The sequence below is a fragment of the Pistacia vera genome, unplaced genomic scaffold, assembly GCF_008641045.1.
Source record: "Pistacia vera cultivar Batoury unplaced genomic scaffold, PisVer_v2 Contig158, whole genome shotgun sequence".
Taxonomy (NCBI): domain Eukaryota; kingdom Viridiplantae; phylum Streptophyta; class Magnoliopsida; order Sapindales; family Anacardiaceae; genus Pistacia; species Pistacia vera.
Window position 1 is genome coordinate 35,216 of NW_022195663.1, and position 22,858 is coordinate 58,073.

At 38.9% G+C, this 22,858-nt stretch overlaps 2 protein-coding genes across 2 annotated transcripts; both read right to left on the minus strand.

Annotated features, from left to right (window-relative positions):
• Window positions 1-272: 272 nt before the first annotated feature.
• On the minus strand, window positions 273-7,884 carry LOC116124943 (G-type lectin S-receptor-like serine/threonine-protein kinase RLK1). Its single transcript, XM_031410696.1, has 4 exons — window positions 6,898-7,884; window positions 3,677-4,417; window positions 530-2,893; window positions 273-291 (listed from the first exon to the last, which is right to left on the minus strand). The coding sequence occupies exons 1-3, from the start codon at window positions 7,547-7,549 to the stop codon at window positions 570-572; spliced, it is 3,717 nt and encodes a 1,238-aa protein (XP_031266556.1). The 5' UTR covers window positions 7,550-7,884; the 3' UTR covers window positions 273-291; window positions 530-569.
• A 9,432-nt stretch (window positions 7,885-17,316) lies between these two features.
• Window positions 17,317-18,273, minus strand: LOC116124944 (glutathione S-transferase U19-like). The gene is made up of 2 exons (XM_031410697.1): window positions 17,890-18,273; window positions 17,317-17,457 (listed from the first exon to the last, which is right to left on the minus strand). Exons 1-2 carry the CDS (start codon window positions 18,202-18,204, stop codon window positions 17,317-17,319), a joined length of 456 nt encoding a protein of 151 aa, XP_031266557.1. The 5' UTR covers window positions 18,205-18,273.
• Window positions 18,274-22,858: the final 4,585 nt, after the last annotated feature.

The following is a 22,858-nucleotide window of genomic DNA, read 5'->3' on the forward strand; positions in this document are numbered from 1 at the left end:
CTTCTTAGTCTGTATGTTTCATTCATAAAACAGTCATTTATACAGACTTTTTAACACTGTATTACCTACTGCAATATAATAAACTTATTACAAATCAACTTTAGCAGCAAACATGCACCTAACCAAGTCTAAGTCTCAACTAAACAAGACACAAAATCTGCATTTAAATGGCTAAATATCTGCTCTATAACCACTGCAAACTTAACAAAATAAACATGAGCTGTAACTTTGGCTCCAAAACATATTTGAATATTCATCCGAAAGGTTGTCCAATTTCCAGCAGATTATCACCTACATCATCAGTTATTTTTACTAAAAACATAAGCATACCATTATAAGAGCTGAATGCTTTCAATTTTCAGAAATCATAGCAACTATAATACATTTATTTATTGAGTTCTCTTAGATAGTAATAACACAAAACTATAAAAAAACAATACAACGATCTAGCGGAAAAGAGTACAAGATCAACAACGGATAAATGACGTCTAGGAAGATTATACATTGGGTACACTATTGTACAGAGTACCTGATTGAAAGTGCTTCAGAAAAGCAATAAAAAGCTAATTTCAGCTTGTAATGTTGAATGGCCATGGACATGGCGGAAAAGGTACTTCAAGAACTCCATCAAGCATCTGTATAACCTTCCTCATCGTGGGGCGAAGAGACAGATCTTCTTGGATGCACCAAATTGCAACCATCACAAACCTCTGCAGCTTATTCATGTCACTGATGGCATCCGGATCATCTTCAACTAGAGTACTCAATCGTCTTTCCTGATAACAGTCATAAGCCCAATCAGTTAGAATTGCTTTATCAACTGTGCTCGCTTCCTTCTCGACACATCTTCGAAGGCAAATGATCTCCAGAAGCAGCACTCCGAAACTGTACACATCAACTTTTACAGTGACTGGCGTGTTCCTGAACCATTCTGGTGCAACATACCCTTTTGTTCCTCTGATGGCAGTACTAGTATGGCTCTGATTCAATGTCAAAAGCTTTGCCAATCCAAAGTCAGATATCCGAGCATTGTAATAATCATCAAGAAGTATGTTTTGAGGCTTTATATCGCAATGGATGATCTGGGTGCAGCACTCCTCATGAAGATACAATAGCCCTCTGGCAATGCCCATGGCAATATCGGTCCTCTGTTTCCAATTCGGTTTACAGTCTCCGAAGAGGAAGCTGGCCAAGGTACCATTACTCATGAATTCGTATACTATTAAACGGTTTTGTCCCTCGTCACAGAATCCAAGAAGTCGAACCAGATTCTTGTGATGTGTCTGGCCAATTACATTCACTTCAGCTTTGAATTCCTTCTCACAATCTTGAAATACTCTATCTAACTTCTTCACTGCAACAAGATTATTAGGAGCAATATCCATGAACCCTTTGTAAACAGTACCAAAGGCCCCCCTTCCCAATTCTTCCTTGAATCCATGAGTGGCCTCTACAAGCTCATTATAGGTAAAGCAGCGCAAATTCATATGCGAAACACCTTTTTCCGGATGAGGCCTCGTGAGTTTTCTCTGATTAACAACTAGAAGGCCAAGGCAACTAGCAGCAACTAAAATCAAGTTGACAAACACAGAGCTGCCAAAGAGTACAGATACCACCACGATGAATATATCCCTCTTCTTCTTTCCATTCGCTTCGCCTTTCCTAATTTTGATGAAAGCTGTCCCATTATCAGCAGGGTCCATTTTCCCATAAGAGAGTGGTAATTTCTTCTTCCAACAGGTATCAAGTCTAAACACAGATGCAGAACACAGGCAATCCTTTAAGCAAGACGATTCACACTCCTCTCTACTAGAAGGCTTAAGTTGCTCGTAGTCAGAAGTTGGCCAATCAGTACTTTTCAGCTCTTCAATATAGTATAGATCTTCTCCAGATTTGGCCCCATCTTCTTCACAGCCTTGGATGAAATCCGGCTTGCAGTTTCCGTAAGCATCATCTGGATCAAACAAAGAAAACCCTTTCGGGCATGAGCAGTTTGGTCTTTGCAATGAATTGAGAGTGCAGATGCTGTTATGCCCACAAATTCCACTGCCTAATCCTTTACGAATATCGTCGTTAACACAGATATTATCCGGCATAGTGCGAACAACTGACCAGATACCATTATTTCCATTGGTATTCTTGGGGTGAGTATAAAGCACAAAAGAACCATCAAAATTGAGAGTTGCTCTGTGATAATTTACGTGAGATGAGACCATCGTTCCGTGTGAGAGAAGAACACTTTGATTGTTTTCCCTTACAACATACAAGTAGCCTGATTCATTAAACACCACTTGGAAACCAGCATTTGACCTTTTTTGATCAAATGTATTGCTCCAAAAATAGGCATCATATGCGTAGCCACTAGGCAAGTTTATAGTACTCAGCACAGCATTTCCATCCTGGAGCAAACGAAATTGGAACCTTCCACGAGAGAAATCAGTCTCCGATCGTTTGGAAGAAACCACTCCACCCCTTTCCATTATCTGTGAAGGGAGCAAAGTATCAGCAGGAACATCAAAACTCTGCCATAACATCTCAGAATTTGCATCTGCCACCACAAAGTTGCCCGTATCATAAATAAAACCAAACGCAGGTGCACTCATAATAGTACCAGATTTCCATATCTGTTGGCCATCAGGGCCATCAAGCACCAATCCGCGGTCAGCAGTTAACCATAATCTTGATCCTCTCGGTGCAGGATTATCAGCTGAAGCATACCATACTATGGTTTTGCTTGGAATCTTGTAATACCAAATGGCAGGCAAGAAGAGATCCTTATTGTCAAGTTTGTGAAAACCAAAAGCAAAGTCCCTGGAAGGAGAAAGCCATGGCTGTGAATTATCTGCTGCAGTGATATACTGGCCTACACTTACAGTTCCATTGTCTTGTGCAGCTGCTAAGCAGAAGCAAGAACACAAAGCAGGTTAAAAGCCATTACTGAATATTGTTTTGGTTCTGATACATGGTACTAGAAGAACATAATTTGTTTTATGAAGGAAACATGCCATCTGTATAAGTAAATATGTGGGACAGATCCTAAACAAAAATGGTGGAATATTCAAAGTTTGAGACAGTGGGTGTAAACATTTTCAAGCAAAGTGACCCACAAGTTTTACTTTGGTGGCAGCTGGTTAAGAGAAGGAACAGTAGTGCACCGGAGATTTTTGGACCCCAAAATATATTAAAGAAAAACAGAATCAGAAATAGTTTGAAAAGTATAAAGGAATAAGACAGCAGAAAATCATTAAAGCACCTGAAAAAATATGATCGATCAAGGCTGTTCATGCAGTAGGCTTGCACAATATATTATGTTAAATTAATTATGCCACTATAATAAAAATCAGACTACTTCAGATGCTTTGAAACAATAGTAATTTTCCTTTTAATATAAAATCTCTTAGACCAAAGCACAAATTAATTTATAAGATCATAGATTGTATTAGATTCATATCATACTGGGAAAGTTTCACATTTAAGACCATGTCAAAGAAATGAGTTGTCACGACAACCATGTAACATGCATATATTAGTTGATTGGTTTGTCATAAGACTAAGGCACTGTATTGTATCAACCATCTCAATTTTGGGGCAATGAGAGGGTAGGGGTTGAGACTTATAGACGGGAAAAAAATAAATGTATAAGCAAAAGTTTCCAAGTCGACTTGACTTAGAAGACTTGCAAAGATCATAGATAATATTAGATTCATATCATATTGCCATGTCTGATTCTTCTTATCTGGTCTCGGCAAATCCGGAGCGCCTCTGGAAGGAGGATTACCTTTCCTGATTTTGATAAGAGCCTTGCCATTAAGAGTATTATCAAATCTGCCATTTGATAGTGGTAGCTTCTTCTTCCAACACATATCACCGGATCGAAAAATAGCAACAGCACACATACAATCCTGCAAGCAAGATTCTCTACACTGCTCTTCTATAAAAGGCTGCAAAAGTGCATAATCAGATGTTGGCCAATCAGTGTTTATGACCTCTTCAAAATCATATAAATCTGCTGGAGATCCCTCTTCATCACCTGCACAGCTCTGCGTGTAGTTGGGTTTGCAGTCACCATACTCATTGTTTGGATCAGATAAAAAGTACCCTTTTGGGCAGTCACAGATAGGCCTTTGGTCTCCAGGGTTCAGTCTACAAATGCTGTTAAACCCACAAGTGCCGCTACCAACTCCAGTAAAGCTCGCCTTGCAAATATTATCCGGTATGGACCAAAGAGCCGTCCAGCCTTCATTATTTGAATTCTTAGGATGCTGATACAGAGTAAAGACTCCATCAAAATTTATGGTCGCTCTGTAGTAAAAGCTCTTAGTTGAAGGGTTGATTGATCTGTTGGTTAGATAGTATCTTTGATCATTACTAAGCAATAAGTAGAAGTAGCCTGACTCATTGAAGACCACCCTTTCACCAGAAGAATTAGAAGCAGTAGTAGTTCCAGTGTCATAATAAGGATCATTAGTATTGTCAGTGGGCAGGTTTATAGTATTAAGAACAAGATTTCCCTCTGGTCTCATGCGCATTCGAAACCTTCCCTTGGAGAAATTAGTCTCTGACAGTTTAGAAGAAAGCAGCTCCCCCGATTCCAGTGTCTGTGAAGGCAACATAGTATCTGCAGGATTCCTGAAGCTCTCCCATGCCTTATCCGAATTGCTGTCAAAAAGCTCAAAGTTGCCTGTATTACTCATAACAGCAATTGCAACTGTACCACTAATGGATTCAGAATTCCATAATTCCTCGCCTTGAGGGCTTCGCAGAACCAGCCCACTAGCAGAAGTTAATTCTACTCTGGATCCTCTTGGTGCAGGCTTATCTCTATTTGCAAACCAAACTACGGTTTTGGAAGTTATTTTATCATACCATATACAGAGCAAAAGAGCTCGTTGTTGTTGCCAATAGGGCGAAAGCCGAAGGCAAAATCTCCAGACGGAGAAAGCCATGAAGATGAGTTTTCAGCTGCTGATAGAGAAGCTCCAATGGTTATGTTACCATTATTTTGAGCAACAGCCGAAAATATTTGCAGAAAAAGAAAGGAAAAGATCAAAAGAAGATTAACAGCCATTGCAAGAGCAAAAAAAAGTTAAATTTGATGCATCCACAAAGCCTGGAATGAAACAAATGAAGAAGTGAGGTTTGTAATCTAAGTCAAGCAAGTCTTCTTTGGTCTACTAGTACTGTTATAAATATAATTTTCAATTCTAAACAGTGAAAAAAACGTAATAAAAAGCATAAGATTCAGATCACTTTAAATTATTCCTGTACATTTGAGCATAGTTGGTCATATTACCTAGAACAGGATCATAAATTGGAAGGTCCAGGTTCTTCTTTGACTTGCAGGTTAGTGTCTCAATCTTGATCAACAAAATCACTCAAAAGTCATAAAAGGATGGCGTGGAAATTTCAAAATCATTGAAAATTGCAAAGATTAGAAAAAATCTTTGGTATTTGAACACGCGGCATCCAATAGTTCTTTCAAATAATGCACGTTACGTCCCAGTACTGTAGAGTAGCCCTAAAGTGAATTCACTTTTCAATAGAAGGATCGTTCTGGGGGATGAGGACAAATTCAATTGACAAAGTGATCAATGTCATATTAAAACATGCACTTCTGCAGGACCAAGTTGCCCTGAAAAATGTAAGGATTCACTACAATTCATGGCCTTTATCTTTCCAAGGTCATGGATTCTATAACACAGAGGGGGAATGACAATTTCCCACCCAAGGTAAGTTTAATGTTTCAAAAAAAATATTTCCCCGTAGTCAAATCTATTAATTAACATGGTACAATTACTATAAGGACGAAAATACCTTTTTTATTTAATTTGATAATTTTTTAATTATTATATGTTATATCAAAATCAATTATATATATAACATTCTTTAAATATAAAATTATAAATACGTCCTCAACTATATATAGGAATATAAATTATTAGTTTGTCCCCTCTCTTCCACTGTCAGCTCCACCTCCAACCTCACTTCCTCCCCCCAATTCCCACAACCACTTCCTCCATTTCCTTGCCCCCATCCCCACACCCACTTCCTCCACTTTCGCTCTCCTGAAATCATCGACGGCCTTGCAAGGTTGGATTGTGACCTTGCAAGGCCACGATGGTGGCCTTACGAGGCCGCTGTTGCGGCCGCAATTGTTGCTAAGCAAGGCCACCATAACCAATCTTTAGAGCCCATCCACACAAGCCAAACTTCAATTTTTCTCAACTCAATCAATAAAAAACAATCATCAAACGTCAAAGAATCAACCAGTCCAAAATAAAAAAAAAAAAAAAAAAAAAAAAAAGGCTTTGTTGATTGTTCTTCTCGGTCAAATGGGTTCGACTTGGTTTGGCCGAGTTTGACCACCATGGACTCCACCCCTACCAATCGTCGTATTCTTCACAAGTCCCTAAATCCCCTCTTCCAAGGCCTCCTCCTCTACCACCACCAAAGCCTACACCTCCACCTACACCTCCTCCAGCACCACCACCAACATAATTATTGACAATTTAGATGATCAGTGCCAGAATCGCAACCGACCTAGTGTAATCCGATGGCACTCCCAACCGCCCTAGTGTAATCCAGCTGGAATCGCACCCGGTCAAGTGTGATTCGGCCTTAGTTGCACCTTGCTAGGTGTGATTTGGCCTTAATCTCATCCTACTAGATGTGGCCGAATGGAGGAGAGAGACAGTGGGGATCCTCGCCCTCTCCAGTGACCTCGATGATGTCTGCCTCTTTCACAAAGTCATCGGCACCAAGCAACAAACCTCCGCATGCTCTACCGCCTCTTCCAAAATCTCCAACTTGTCCTTGTCAAACTCCAAGGGTTGTAAGGGCTGGGGGAGTGAGATTAGGTTAGATTGGGTGAGGTTAGGAACCGATGGTTTTGNTCACCAGAAGAATTAGAAGCAGTAGTAGTTCCAGTGTCATAATAAGGATCATTAGTATTGTCAGTGGGCAGGTTTATAGTATTAAGAACAAGATTTCCCTCTGGTCTCATGCGCATTCGAAACCTTCCCTTGGAGAAATTAGTCTCTGACAGTTTAGAAGAAAGCAGCTCCCCCGATTCCAGTGTCTGTGAAGGCAACATAGTATCTGCAGGATTCCTGAAGCTCTCCCATGCCTTATCCGAATTGCTGTCAAAAAGCTCAAAGTTGCCTGTATTACTCATAACAGCAATTGCAACTGTACCACTAATGGATTCAGAATTCCATAATTCCTCGCCTTGAGGGCTTCGCAGAACCAGCCCACTAGCAGAAGTTAATTCTACTCTGGATCCTCTTGGTGCAGGCTTATCTCTATTTGCAAACCAAACTACGGTTTTGGAAGGTATTTTATCATACCATATACAGAGCAAGAAGAGCTCGTTGTTGTTGCCAATAGGGCGAAAGCCGAAGGCAAAATCTCCAGACGGAGAAAGCCATGAAGATGAGTTTTCAGCTGCTGATAGAGAAGCTCCAATGGTTATGTTACCATTATTTTGAGCAACAGCCGAAAATATTTGCAGAAAAAGAAAGGAAAAGATCAAAAGAAGATTAACAGCCATTGCAAGAGCAAAAAAAAGTTAAATTTGATGCATCCACAAAGCCTGGAATGAAACAAATGAAGAAGTGAAGTTTGTAATCTAAGTCAAGCAAGTCTTCTTTGGTCTACTAGTACTGTTATAAATAGAATTTTCAATTCTAAACAGTGAAAAAAACGTAATAAAAAGCATAAGATTCAGATCACTTTAAATTATTCCTGTACATTTGAGCATAGTTGGTCATATTAACTAGAACAGGATCATAAATTGGAAGGTCCAGGTTCTTCTTTGAATTGCAGGTTAGTGTCTGAATCTTGATCAACAAAATCACTCAAAAGTCATAAAAGGATGGCGTGGAAATTTCAAAATCATTGAAAATTGCAAAGATTAGAAAAAATCTTTGGTATTTGAACACGCGGCATCCAATAGTTCTTTCAAATAATGCACGTTACGTCCCAGTACTGTAGAGTAGCCCTAAAGTGAATTCACTTTTCAATAGAAGGATCGTTCTGGGGGATGAGGACAAATTCAATTGACAAAGTGATCAATGTCATATTAAAACATGCACTACTGCAGGACCAAGTTGCCCTGAAAAATGTAAGGATTCACTACAATTCATGGCCTTTATCTTTCCAAGGTCATGGATTCAATAACACAGAGGGGGAATGACAATTTCCCACCCAAGGTAAGTTTAATGTTTCAAAAAAAATATTTCCCACCCACCCTTAGTCAAATCTATTAATTGACATGGTACAATTACTATAAGGACGAAAATATCTTTTATTATTTAATTTGATAATTTTTTAATTATTATATGTTATATCAGAATCAATTATTTATATAACATTCTTTAAATATAAAATTATAAATATGCCCTCAACTATATATAGGAATATAAATTATTAGTTTGTCCCCTCTCTTCCACTGTCAGCTCCACCTCCAACCTCACTTCCTGGGTCCCAGTTCCACAACCATTCCTCCATTTCCTGCCCCATCCCCACACCCACTCCACTTTCGCTCTCCCGAAATCGTCGACGCCTTGCAAGGTTCGATTGTGGATTGTGACCTTCTGCAAGGCCACGATGGTGGCTTACGAGGCCGCTTTTGCGGCCGCAATTGTTGCTAAGCAAGGCCACCATAACCAATTCAGAGCCCAACCACCAAGCCAAACTTCAATTTTTCAACTCAATCAATAAAAAACAATCATCAAACGTCAAAGAATCAACCAGTCAAAATCAAAATTACAAAAAAAAAAAAAAAAAAAAAAAAAAAAAAAAAAAAAAAAGCTTTGTTGATGTTCTTCTCGGTCAAATGGGTTCGACTTGGTTTGGCCGAGTTTGACCACCATGGACTCCACCCCTACCAATCGTCGTATTCTTCACAAGTCCCTAAATCCCCTCTTCCAAGGCCTCCTCCTCTACCACCACCAAAGCCTACACCTCCACCTACACCTCCTCCAGCACCACCACCAACATAATTATTGACAATTTAGATGATCAGTGCCAGAATCGCAACCGACCTAGTGTAATCCGATGGCACTCCCAACCGCCCTAGTGTAATCCAGCTGGAATCGCACCCGGTCAAGTGTGATTCGGCCTTAGTTGCACCTTGCTAGGTGTGATTTGGCCTTAATCTCATCCTACTAGATGTGGCCGAATGGAGGAGAGAGACAGTGGGGATCCTCGCCCTCTCCAGTGACCTCGATGATGTCTGCCTCTTTCACAAAGTCATCGGCACCAAGCAACAAACCTCCGCATGCTCTACCGCCTCTTCCAAAATCTCCAACTTGTCCTTGTCAAACTCCAAGGGTTGTAAGGGCTGGGGGAGTGAGATTAGGTTAGATTGGGTGAGGTTAGGAACCGATGGTTGTGGGGGGAAGGAGAGGTGGGGAGGCCGAAGGAAGGAGACATAGAAATTAGGGAATTTTTTATATTTTTTTAATAAAAAAACTAAAGTTATCATTATGTCCTTCTTCAATTAAAGATAATAGACATTTCTTAACGATGGATGAAAAATTGTTTTTTTAAACATTTCAGGTGGGAAAACTTACTTACGCCCTACCTTGGGTGTGAAATTGTCATTCTCCCGTAACACAGATAACATAAGACATCACATGAGACATAGACCTTGTAATTACTAGTTCTCTGTTACTAGCTATTATCCTTGCATAGAAGAAAATTCTACAAATATAATCATGTAAAGGCCTTGTGATTTCCAACTATGCATTACACAAATAGCTGTAAAAGACAAGACCTATATATATAGAGTGGCAATAGATGAAAGAAAATGAGAGTGGGGTGAGGTCCATTTTAATTAAAGATTTTCCATATGGGACCTTATAGAAAATGAAAGGCACCAAGAAATGGGTAGAAACAAATCTAAGTTGAAAGACAAGAATCTTTACATGTAATTAATGAACAGAGACTCCACATGTACTTTCATTACTAGTTTTATGGTGTAATGTATGAAACATGAGTAAATAAAGGAGAGGTAATTAGTTTTTTCTCTAGTTCATTGTTTCAAATAGCCTTTTGAGAAATTTCATCGACGTCCAATGTTTTCAACAATTATAAAAAAATTCACTCTAAGATTATAAACCTAGTGTTATGCCTAAAAAGTCATGCTTATTTCAACCCAATAAATGTCTTTTTGTATTAGCTGCCAAGCCCATATGTCCTCAAAGATATTCATACTAACCCTATCTCATTTCAAGAGATGAATGGACGAGAGTCTTCCATGTGTCAAGGCAACTTGCAAAACACTCATTACATTGAGTGCAGAGGTGTATAAATTGGCACTTCTCTTCTCGAAAAAGGAGGCTGGGCATATGAGAGCTAGGCATAGATTTGAGCTCAATTCTTTCTCTCTGTAAACACTGTATTTCTTCATCTTTGTATGCCTTACGGGCAATATCATAGAAATAGTCAGAGATCAATAAAATAACAGTGGAGGTAAGAATCTCTTGTTTGAGTATCCGAAACCACTATAAAAACCTCTCTTGTTAGCCTATTATTTATGTTTTCTGCAACATATATAATCTCAACTCCATATCCAAATCTCATGGATCCATCACGTGTAATTTCTAAGACCCTCTTAGCACTTTGCACGTGCGAGTCGTTGGCGTCCAAAATCAAGCGTCAACAGTTTGGTGGCCCATGCAGGTCTCAAACCTGCGTTCAAGCTCCCAGATGGCGTGTTTAGATCGCATCAGAATTCTTCGATCGCGTGGCTGAATCATAGATCGCACACATCAGAATTCTTCAATCGCGTGGCCAGATCATAGATCGCACGAATCAAAATTCTTCGATCGCGTGGCTGGATCGTAGATCGTACGCATCAGAATTCTTCGATCGCGTGGCCGGATCACAGATCGCACGCATCAAAATTCTTAGATCGCGTGGCTGGATCGCAGATCGCACATGTCAGAATTCTCGAATCTCGTGGTCAAATCGCAGATCGCACACTCAGATCGTCTTGATCTTTAGCTTCAAATCGCATGTTCAGATCGCTAATCTCTTGCTCTTAGGTCGATCTCTCAGATTGAGCTCGTTATGCTCTCAGGTCGAGCTCGTTTTGCTCTCAAGTAGAGTTCGTTATGCTCTAAGGTCCAGGTCGTTATGCTCTAAGGTCGAGCTCGCTATGCTCTCAGGCTGAGCTCGTTATGCTCTGAGGCTGAGCTCGTTATGACCTCAGGTCGAGCTCGTTATGCTCTCAAGTAGAGCTTGTTATGCTCTCAGGTCGAGCTCTTTATGTTTCAGGTCGAGCTCCTATCAGATTGCGATCAGCTCCTAGCTCTCAGCACTCGATCACACCAGGAATAGTTCGAGCTATTCGATTCAAGACTGCAGCCTATAGTGCAATAGCCGTTCAGATCAAAGACTTTAGTTTCTGAAGCACGATTACGTACTCTAAAAACTGGGGGGCTTCTGTTATGCCTAAAAAGTCACGCTTATGTCAGCCCAATAAATGTCTTTTTGTACTAGCTGCCAAGCTCATATCTCCTCAAAGATATTCATACCAACCCTATCTCATTTCAAGAGATGAATGGACGAGAGTCTTCCATGTGTCAAGGCAACTTGCAAAACACTCATTACATTGAGTGCAGAGGTGTATAAATTGGCACTTCTCTTCCCGAAAAGGGAGGCTAGGCATATGAGAGCTAGGCATAGATTTGAGCTCAATTCTTTCTCTCTGTAAACACTGTATTTCTTTATCTTTGTATGCCTTACGGGCAATATCATAGAAATAGTCAGAGATCAATAAAATAACAGTGAATGTAGGAGTCGCTTGTTTGAGCATCCGAACCACTATTAAAACCTCTCTTGTTAGCCTATTGTTTATGTTTTCTGCAACATATATAATCTCAGCTCCATATCCAAATCTCATGGATCCATCACGTGTAATTTCTAAGACCCTCTTAACACTTTGCACGTACAAGTCGTTGGCGTCCAAAATCAAGCGTCAACACCTAGAAATCCATATACTATTCTTACATGGCTTTTACCAATCAACTCAACTCAACCTTTAGGTTACTTCAAAGTTCAAACATCTACTAATGTAACCAAGAAACCATGAAAACCATCCCTTAATAGAATAGGGAGTAGTAACAATCAGATTGTTATCAATGTTGATATAGAACAAAGCTGGCATAACGGAAGAGTTTCGTTAGAAGCAAATGCTACCAAACAGAATATTTGCACTAGCGAAATAACCTTATGTTATTCCAAACAAGAGTGTAGGGAAGAAATAGACACAATTGTTTATTCAAATAAGGAATTCCTATTATATAGCTCTCAAGAACTATTTATAATCATGACTCTAACTACTTGATAATAATAAAAGTTAAAATAGTCATACTCCAGCTGCTTGATAATGATAAAAAAATGAAAATGATAGTGTAGAATAAAATTTAAAATGAAAGAAAAGCTATCCCATGCCACGTTGGTGTTTATCAGTTACCCCATGCTACTTTGGTGTTGCTTGTCTCCTGCTATTCTATCCCATGCTACATCAAAAGCACATAAAATAAATATGTTCTAGATCCTAGGTAGTCTTATACATATAGGATTAGATTAAGGAAAATCTTTTATACGACTATAATCAAAATCAAACTATGTTGAACTTTTTTACGTGAGTCTTCTTTCTTTCTTAACTGATCTTGGATTCAAAATCATATTGGAAAACTTTTCCAAAATCATATTGGATTCAAAATCCAAGAACTTGTACAAAAGAAAATATTAGTCTTAGCTACTACTGAAATTTGAAATTTTGATTACACCAAAAAAGGGAATAAGAGTAAGTTATTTAGACCACTAAAGCTCAAAAATGAACTCGACTTTTCAAAGAAAAAATTAGTTAGGAGGAGGATGAAAGCAAATTCCATTTGACAAGTGATCAACGTAAAGTAATAGATGTACCTTAACAGGACCAAGCGTAAAGGTCTTCTATTCATGAATCATTCGTTAAACACCACTTTGGTGTTTAAGTACTTATTTTAACGTGCAGTAGAATATTACCAAGTTGATTAAGAGATTTTCAGTTTTTAACCATAACAAACATAAGTGTAGAGAGTAAAGAACATAGTCATATACATGGTTCGGTTAAATCCACTTTTAGCCTACATCCATGTGACCTCATCCAGATCGAAGCAAATCCACTAATTAACAAACATTACAAAATATAGTTCAAAGTTGATCTAAGATACAATAAAAAGAACTCTATGTTCAACTTTACACTTAGCACCACACTCTGAATCTCTAATGTCTTATTGCACCACGGATCTCTTCACACCAACTTCACTCTTGGAAAACGCTTGAGCTCCACCCAAGCTTCAGTTGCTGAAGACACGCTCCAGCATCAAAAAAGGAACCACGTTCCAACCGCCATTCAACAAGGAAGATAAATAAGAAAGTTTCTAGTACAAACTCATATAAAAAAACCTAACCAAGAACAACTCTTTGAAAAGTTCAGAGCACCAACAAAATACATAATCAGGTTCAAAAAGAAAAAAAACAAGGAAGAAGATGAACTTCATTTCAACTCAACAAAGATGAAGGATGATAAGTATTTAGCACAATAACATATAGGAGAACCTTTAAGGAAAAAACTCTCTAAAAGTTTCAGAGCACAAGGCAAAAACAAACATAAAGGTTAGTTCACAAATGAGCAAAAATGAAGAAGATATAGACCAATTCCGTGCTTCCCAATTCTTGCCAAGTCAGCAAACAAGGGCTGACACATGTTGGTCCAAAATGGAAATGTTTTCAGCATTAGTTTAGGACCACAACCAAAAGGGGAAAAATGATGATTTTTCCTGGACCACTAAAGGATATTGGGACACCTGTAAGTGGTCCAAATGACAACACAAAAGATGCAAAGAAAATATCTTAGCTGTTAACTATAAAAACGCAACTTATGAAAAATGAGTCAGACATGCGATGTTAGCATAGTAGAAAGGTGTGCGCACACACAAAGTAAAATGCAAAACGAAATGTAGCATGCATATGTCTAACATAAGTGTGCAAGCACACATCCATTGTGCACACACACAAAATGAAAATATAAAAGGCATAAGCCTGACAATTGAACACGTAGATGACAAAAAGAATTCTAACTTTTTGTTGAACCACAAACATATCTTTTCTCTTTCTTACGGGATCACAGACAAAGCCTTGTAACATTTTAGGACCACATAATGAAGACATGTAAAGGTATGTCACACAAGAATATTATGAATCAAAATAAATTTGATGGGCAAGACAACAAAGAGAAAATACCACTTGATAAAATGTGTCACTATAACATAAGTTTGACAAAAATATCAACCATCTATATTTTTCTGAAGAAAGATTTTCTACATGTTCGTGTAACTATCAGATTTTTAATAAAGGCAGACAATCTATTCAGTTGTCAGTTAAAATACACAAGTAAAAGATTCATGGTGGTTGTGCTTTCTCATCCAAAGTTGAATAGAATGTCCTATCAAAATCCATAATGCTCAACTTTTTCGGTGCTCAGCTTCAAAATTCAATTCTCTGAAACATTCTCTTTTCTAGAAATTTCCAAGTCACGTTCTTCTCTAAATCCAAGTTCAACCAAATACTGTTTTGCCATTAAGTTTCTGCATAATACCAATGAAAGGTTATTGAAGAATTCTTTTATTTCAAAAGGTATGCTTTGGTTAGGCAAATGTATTATTCTTATTATGCAGATGAGAAAAAAAGAAAAATTACAAAAATCACCCACAAACCATACAAATTAGCTATTGAAGATCCCACATCGATTAGGCATGCTTAAGCAAATGGGTTTATAAGAGTGTGCAATCTTCCCACTCAATAAAGCCTTTTGAGTGAGGAGTTAGGTCAAAAAACCAACAAGTGGTATTAGAGTCAGCCCCATTTGAGCTGAGTGATTGACTAGCGGTGGGTTGCCAAACTACCTCCATTCATAGGCAAATGGACCATATAGGCTTGACCGTGAGAGGGAGTGTTGGAGATCTTATATCGACTAGGCACATTCAAGCCAATGGGTTTATAAGATTAGGCAATTCTCCAACTCAATAAGGCATTTTGGGTGAGGAGTTAGGCCCAAAAACCAACATTAGCTTTCTCACTAAACCTTTGATTAGTGGTTCTTACTTTCTAATAGTGGTTGTCTTCCATTGTATTTAATTGGCTAGTCCTAGAATTTAACCTCTTTTCTATAAGTATTACATGGGATATTATTGTTAATATGACTCAAATCTCATATCCTAATAAAAAATTTATTTTAATTTTATACAATTGTATTCATAAAGAAAACATTTTCTACGTAAAAACATATTAAAAAAACTCATGTCCTAATACAATACTAATTTGGATTAAATTTGACTCAACAACCTTAACAAGAAGAGGATAGAGGTGAGAATTCTAGAGAGGAAAAAAATAAATGTATAAGCAAAAGTTTTCAAGTCGACTTGACTTAGAAGACTTGCAAGATCACAGATAATATTAAATTCATATCATATTGGAAAAAAATTGTATGTGAGACCATGACAAAGATATTAGTTGCCATGAGAACCATGGAAATGAAAAGTAATCCCACGTGCATGAGAAAATGAGAAGCTACTCCAAATAGCAACAAGAGGTATCTCATCAACGATTCAATAAACCAATATATTTAAGTCCCGTATGCATTATTTTCCTCATCAATTCCAACAGTCAATATGATTAACGGTTCTTAAAATGAATATGTGTGTAACATGCATTATCAGTTCATTGTACTGTATCAATCACTTTGAATTTTGGGGCAAGCAGAGAGGAAAAAATAAATGCATAAACAAAAGTTTGAAAGTTGACTTGACTTAGAAGACTTGCAAAGATGACTATCAATCTGGTTGGAACCAATTATGAAGGGTAAAAATCACAAACTACTCCTCAATTTTGGCCTTAAAATCACTGGCTCAGACACAACCTATTGGCTTTCAAATTGACAGAGATATGAGAATATAGTTTTGTCTAAACCATTACACCTTTACAGTTTATCTCTGCGGCCAAGCGCCCACTGAAAATAATGGTTGCCAAAATTGTATAGGAAGAAAAAGATTTTGGTCTCCACAATAATGAAAGCCTATCTTCAATATCAGCTTGTGGCTCTCCTACTAGGCACCTTTAAAGACAGATTGACAAGTCCCTGTTGAGAAGTGCCAGTCATGGCCAGGCCAAGTAGCCAGTATTCATTTCAATTTTGCTTTTAACATTGTAATTATTTTTGCGATGTCTGCTTATGTTAGTTTTCTATTTAAATGGGGGAATTCTTATCACTTCAAATTACCAGAATCCACTTCTTATAGTAACAAATTCATAACCCATAAGACAAGTAATTGCAATGACAAGTATATGGTCACAGGAATTTCAATCTACAACAGAGAAGCACACTACAGACAAAACTATATGCACCGACGCCAACCCTAACACCGGTGCAGTTCTAGTACATCAACGCCACCATGGTGTTAGGGTACATATACTATACCTCAACACCGCTGGCATTGGCATAGTGATATTCCTACTACTTAGGCACAATGCATACGAGAAATACCGACACCCTGGCCTCGGGCCATAAAGGTTTGCCATACAAAGCTGCTATAACAAAGAGCTAAACTTAGACATAAAAACACACAATATTTAAAAGAAAGAACAAGGAAATAAAACCACTCACTCTCAAGGAAAATTACATAACTTTTAACATTGATAATAAAGCTGGATCTCTTATTCAACCCCGAACTTCTTTTTGAGCTCTAAAACAACTTCATAAACCTTGTGTTGATCACATAGAGACTTGGAAACACTGGTCTTTTGCATGCATCTCTTAGCCCAAGAGACAAGCTTTGGACACTCAGCTTCAAAGCTGAAATTTCCAAGCGTCTCAAATGTATGAAAAAAGCTGTAGTAGGGAATGATGGCCACATCTACAAAGCCAAAGGTGTCGCCCCCATAATTGTTGGAGATCCCATATCGACTAGGCACACTCAAGCCAATGGGTTTATAAGAGTGGGCAATCTTCCCACTGAATAAGGCTTTTTGGGTGAGGAGTTAGGCCCAACTCCAACAGTGGTATCAGAGCCAGCCCCATGTGAGCTGAGTGATTGACCAGAGGTAGGCTGTCAAACTACCTACATTCATAGGCAAGTGGACCATATGGGCTTGATCGTGAGGGGGAGTGTTGGAGATCCCATATCAACTAAGCACACTCAAGCCAATGGGTTTATAAGAGTGGGCAATCCTCCCACTCAATAAGGCATTTTGGGTGAGGAGTTAGGCCCAACTCCAACAATAATAAGGCTTGTCTCCAAGCTCTCCTTCCAGCACTTTGAATATCTCTATGAGTTCCTTTTTTGATGCTTCCTTCACTTCATGATCTGATGATGTCCCCAACATCCTTCCAGCAGGATAGATCTGCATTCATAATACCCAATTGTCAGAATATTTAAAGAAGATGTAAAATCATATAATAATTTGGAATATTTTGTCATAGCCTTTTCTTTGTCTATTCTTCTCGCTATAAACCTCCCTTGTATACTACTCGAGGGCTAAGGAGAAATATCGGTATTCCTCCGACGCCATCTGCCTGCGTTGGAGGAAAACTGTTACCCCGATGCAGGTATCAACCTCATACGCCGTTGCCCTGTATGGCCTCCGCCTATGGAGAAATACCAATATTCATCTGGCACATTTTGTCTGCGCTAGGTCCCAGCATCTGGTTTGGCGTCAGTGTATTTAAGAGTGCACCGATGCCAGGTCACGGCGTCGGGCTTGGCATCGGTGCATATAGGTCTTTTTGGTGGTTCTTACTAAATAATTTATGAGAACAAAGGAAATTTTGCTAACCTTCTTGTCGATGTAATCACCCCAAAATCTAGCATGAGCTCGGAGGCAAGGATGAGAAGGCAGCAATGGAGATTTATGATTCCAAACCTCGTCTATGTACTCAACTATGACGAGAGATTCACAAATGGGTTTACCCTTATGAATCAAAACTGGGATTTGCTTGTTCACAGGATTCATTTTAAGAAGCAAAGGACTCTTGTTGCTCAAATCTTCTTCTCTTGATTCAAACTCAACTTCTTTCTCTGCCAAAGCTATCCTCACTCTCGTTGCAAAAGGACTATGCAACAAATCCAGTAAAACTACTTCACTTGCCATTGTTACACAAATCTAATAACACGATACTTATAGAACTGAATGAAATTAACTAAGGCAAAAACCAGTATTTATAGTCGAAGTTGCTGGCAAGCCATGGTTCCAAACAATGATCTCTGATAGTGATTATACCGAACTTGAAAGCTTCTCAAAGTGGCTAAGTATTTATTTTGTTTTGGCACTATTATGAATGATTTTAAGTTTAAACTTTCAATTCATTGTTGCCTCTTACATTTTTATTTGTGATGGATTAGATTGATATAAATGACTTCATTTTGCTGCTTATTCTTTTCGAATTTGGGAGGAAAATGATTCTGCCTCTGAATGTATCACAATCACAGTTATTTCAAAATTACCTCTATAAAGACAGATTATTACATAATTCAGGAGAAATGTAAGATTCTTCTCTTTTTCTCATGATCGATTAAACGATATATGAGCGACCACATATATCTCTTAAGCGACTAACATTTTTCCCCAAATGATCGCTTAAGAGATCTTTACTAGCTTAAGCGACCAAGTTTGAAAAAGAAGAATCGCTTAAGAGATACAATGGATCGCTTAAGCGATTCTTCATCTGGGCAGATGCTCGGAAGTGATCATGATTAAAAGCGATTCATCGCTTAAGCGATCCTGTAGGATCGTTTAAGCGATCACAAAACTGGGCAGATCTGATTCTGCCCAGTAAGAGATCGTTTAAGCGATCCAAGATCGATTAAGCAACCAAGAGTTAAAGCAATTATCGCTTAAGCGATCCAAGTGGATCGCTTAAGAGATCATAGATCTTGGCAGATTTGATTCTGCCCAGTATGAGATCGCTTAAGCGATCTAAAATCGCTTAAGCGACCAAGAGTAAAAGCAATTCATCACTTAAGCAATCACGGAGGATCGCTTAAGAGATCCTAGATATGGGCAGATTTGATTCTACCTCGGAAGAGATCGCTTAAGCGACCAATAGTAAAAGCGATTCATCTCTTAAGAGATCCCAGAGGATCGCTTAAGAGATCCTAGATCTGGGCAGATTTGATTCTACCTGAGAAGAGATCGCTTAAGCAATCTTAAATCGCGTAAGCGACCAAGAGTCGTCGGGATGTGTGACAACGGCCTACAAACGTCCCATCGGTGGCAATTCACCGATGTGGCTTTTTTTCACTAGATCGATGCTGGATCTCGCCGGAAAAGGCCACATGTGGCCATCATGGACGGCCAAAGGAAAGGCCACAATGACGGCCACATCTGGCCTTAAAATACCAGATCTACGGCAGATCTTGCCGTAGATCTAGTCTTTTTTGGGCAACATCCGTGGTCGATGTGACCGGTGTGCGTCATAACGCACTTTTCTGGCTAGATGCCGGCGTCGATATGGCCTTTTCCGACGGTGATATTTTGGTAGGTGGGGGTGTATTTGTTAAATTTTAAAATTACTCCGGGGGGTATTTGATTATTAATAAACTTAAGAGGCTAAAAGTAATTAAAAATATAAGCTAATATTTCTAAATAATTAAACAAACAAACATTTCTGAAATATGGATACGAATATTTAACCAAACGCACCCTTTATGTTATGAAGAATGAAGGATAAGATTTGTTTACTATTTATGATATCGCATACACCCTAAAGGCATTTTGTTGCTCGAAGTTTTAACATCTTTATGCTCGGAGAAAAGAAGAACCATATTTGGTCCGAGAACTTGCATGGTTACCTAGTTCTCTTGAACCCTATATATTTAATATAGACGGCCACATTCTACACCATATATGTTTGATATAGATGTAAAAGAACTAAATGTTTAATTAAAATATAATAACGGTCATATTCCATTGAATGAATCGTACACCTCAACCCTAAAGCCATTTTATTGAAGCCAGCTCTAACTCTGCAAAACCATCTGCACAAGCAAAAACTGTCTTCTTCTTTATCCATATCTCAACCAGCTGACGTGCACAGGTTAGGATCCATTAAAATATAAAATGGGTTAAAATAAAAAGATTAAAACATATAAGGACAAAATCATAATTAATGAAAGTTTTTAAAATTTGAAAATTTGAAAAAAAGCCCCAATATTCAAATCGCTTAATCGAAACCAATAAGGCAAAAATCGATATCTTCAATCCCTAAACGCATCTGTGCAATTTCGGCGATAACAGTCCACTTCCTACAAATTTTCAAACCCAAATTCAATCCCTAAAGCTTCTTCCTTTCTTAAAACAATGGCTGACATTCACAATGACGAAGAGAAACCCAACGCCTCTTCGAATCGTAGAGGTCCGGCGGCGCAAGCAGTTCAATGGCTGCTCCGTGGAGGTTTCGATCAGTGAAGGTGTTCCAGCAGCGGAGATGACGGCGGCACAACAAGAGATAGAACAGGAGCAAAACGGTTCTGGGAGGAAGAGGAGGCCGGCCAGAATTCAGGCGAGGAAGAGGGTCCCGCGAGAGTTCAGACGAGGAGGAGAAGGCCGTCGAAGAAAAGGTATCGGTACTGTCGTTAAGCGATGTAGGATCGCTTAAGCGATAATGTCCAAAGCATACTGAACATCTGATAAGAACTAAGCGCTTAAGCGATCCTTTGTATCGCTTAAGAGATTGATGGCTTTTACTCTTGGTCGCTTAAGCAATTTAGGATCACTTAAGAGTAAAAGCAATGAATCGCTTAAGCGATCTTAGATCTGGCAGATGCTGATTTGCCTCATAGAAGATCTCTTAAGCGATCTGTAATCACTTAAGAGTAAAAGAGTTGAATTTTGAAGCGATACCTGTAGCGCTTAAGTGATCTTAGAACTGGCAGATGTGATTCGGCCTCGTAGATCTCTTAAGTGATCTGTAATCGCTTAAGCGACCCAAAGTAAAAGGATTAATCCTTTTACTCTGGGTCGCTTAAGAGTAAAAGAGTTGAATCACTTAAGCGATACAAAAGCGATCTAGACTGGCAGATAATTCTGCCGTAGAAGATCTCTTAAGCGATCTGTAATCGCTTAAGCGATCCAGAGTAAAAACGATCATCCCTTTTACTGTAGGTCGCTTAAGCGTTATAGGGTCGCTTAAAATAAAAGCGATGAATTGCTTAAGCGATACAAATGTTGATTCTACCTGTGCAAGATCGCTTAAGCGATCTGAAACGCTTAAGCGATCTTGCACGAAGCAGAATCATCTGCCCATCGCTTAAGCGATTCTTCCGGAGCGGATTTTGTCTATATTGATTTGGTTAATTTTTTTTGGTGATATTCTGTTTATATTGATTATGCAAAATTTTCGGAGCATAAAACTTCAGAGAGTATGGGTTGGAGTGTGTAAGCGATACAGTACCGTATTTCCCTGTGCGGGTGACAGTGAGGTCAAGTTAATGTGTTTTAATGAGAATAATGGGGATTTTATAGACACTGAGGAATGGTGAAAGGAGATTCAAAGAGACTTGTTTCAATCAATTTGGGATATGGACACAAAATGGAAAAAGACATTCTGGGGGTCGGGAGTGCATTATATGTTGCGCACTCAATAAAAAGCAACAAAAAGTACGAAATGTGGTTCGTGGTGGATGGAAAGCCACTACGTTTCGGGATGATGGAATATGCATTGGTGACTGGCTTAAGATGTGGGGAATTGCCAGGTGAGGTTAAGGAAAGAATAAAGGACAGTCCGGCAGCCAAAAGGTGGCTAACAAGGTTTTGCGGGGAACACGTCTATTAAGGCTTAGGAATTAAAGGAAAGGTTAATAAATGATGGTTTAACTATTCAGAGACGTTCAAACTGTGCTTGGTTTTGTCTTTCATTCAATCCTAATGGCTGGTAACTCAACAAAAGCCATGATATTGATTGGGTGATGTTTGTAAGCACTTGAATTTCTTTAATGCGTTATCCATGGTGACAACTATCATTTAAGCAAAAACATGGAGTCCTACAAGCAAAAGACTGGCGTCAAAGCACTCCCAATGGACGAAGAAGGGTAGAAAGGCCACGTACAATTGTTTGGCTTCTCGTGGGCAATGCAGGTAAATATAATAGCTTTTTGTTTATTTTTTTTAATATATGTGTTGAATTATGATATGGACTGTTTTTTACAATGTAGGCTTGGATGTTTGAGGCCATCCCTGTCCTGGCTAAGACAGGGGGGGGATTAGGTCTTTTCGGTATGCAACAGACATTTCCTAGGATGTTGCAGTGGCAGGACCAGAAGTGTACCCATTGGGATTTTAAGCAAATAGAGATTGAAATTCAATCAGCTCGGGTAAGATTAAAGGATTAAGCTTTTGAATATGCACTTGCTTTAAAATGTCGCTTAAATCTAATTGATTTTGTTTCTTATTGCGAGGGGGTTGTCCGTCCCTTCCTCACCGCTACTAGGGGTGAAGCGCAACAGGCTATGTCACATCTTTCCGAGCACTGGAGGATGAAATGGATGAAGGGATAAACCCCTGACGTGGGAGCTACAAGGGGTCACACTGTGAGGGCAGTTGCAGGGCCATGCTTGAGAATGTGGTTGACGCCGAGGAGGATGAAGCAGGAATCGGCGGGAGGGAGGAACAGGTTCGTATGCCTCAGCAAACTGGTACAAAAAGTACCGCTTTGCCGAGGCGTGCGGGTCGAGAGAGTGAGGTGGTTGACCTCTATAACAGTTTGTTTGATAGTTTTACAATAGCTGTTATGGCAGGTTAATAGGAT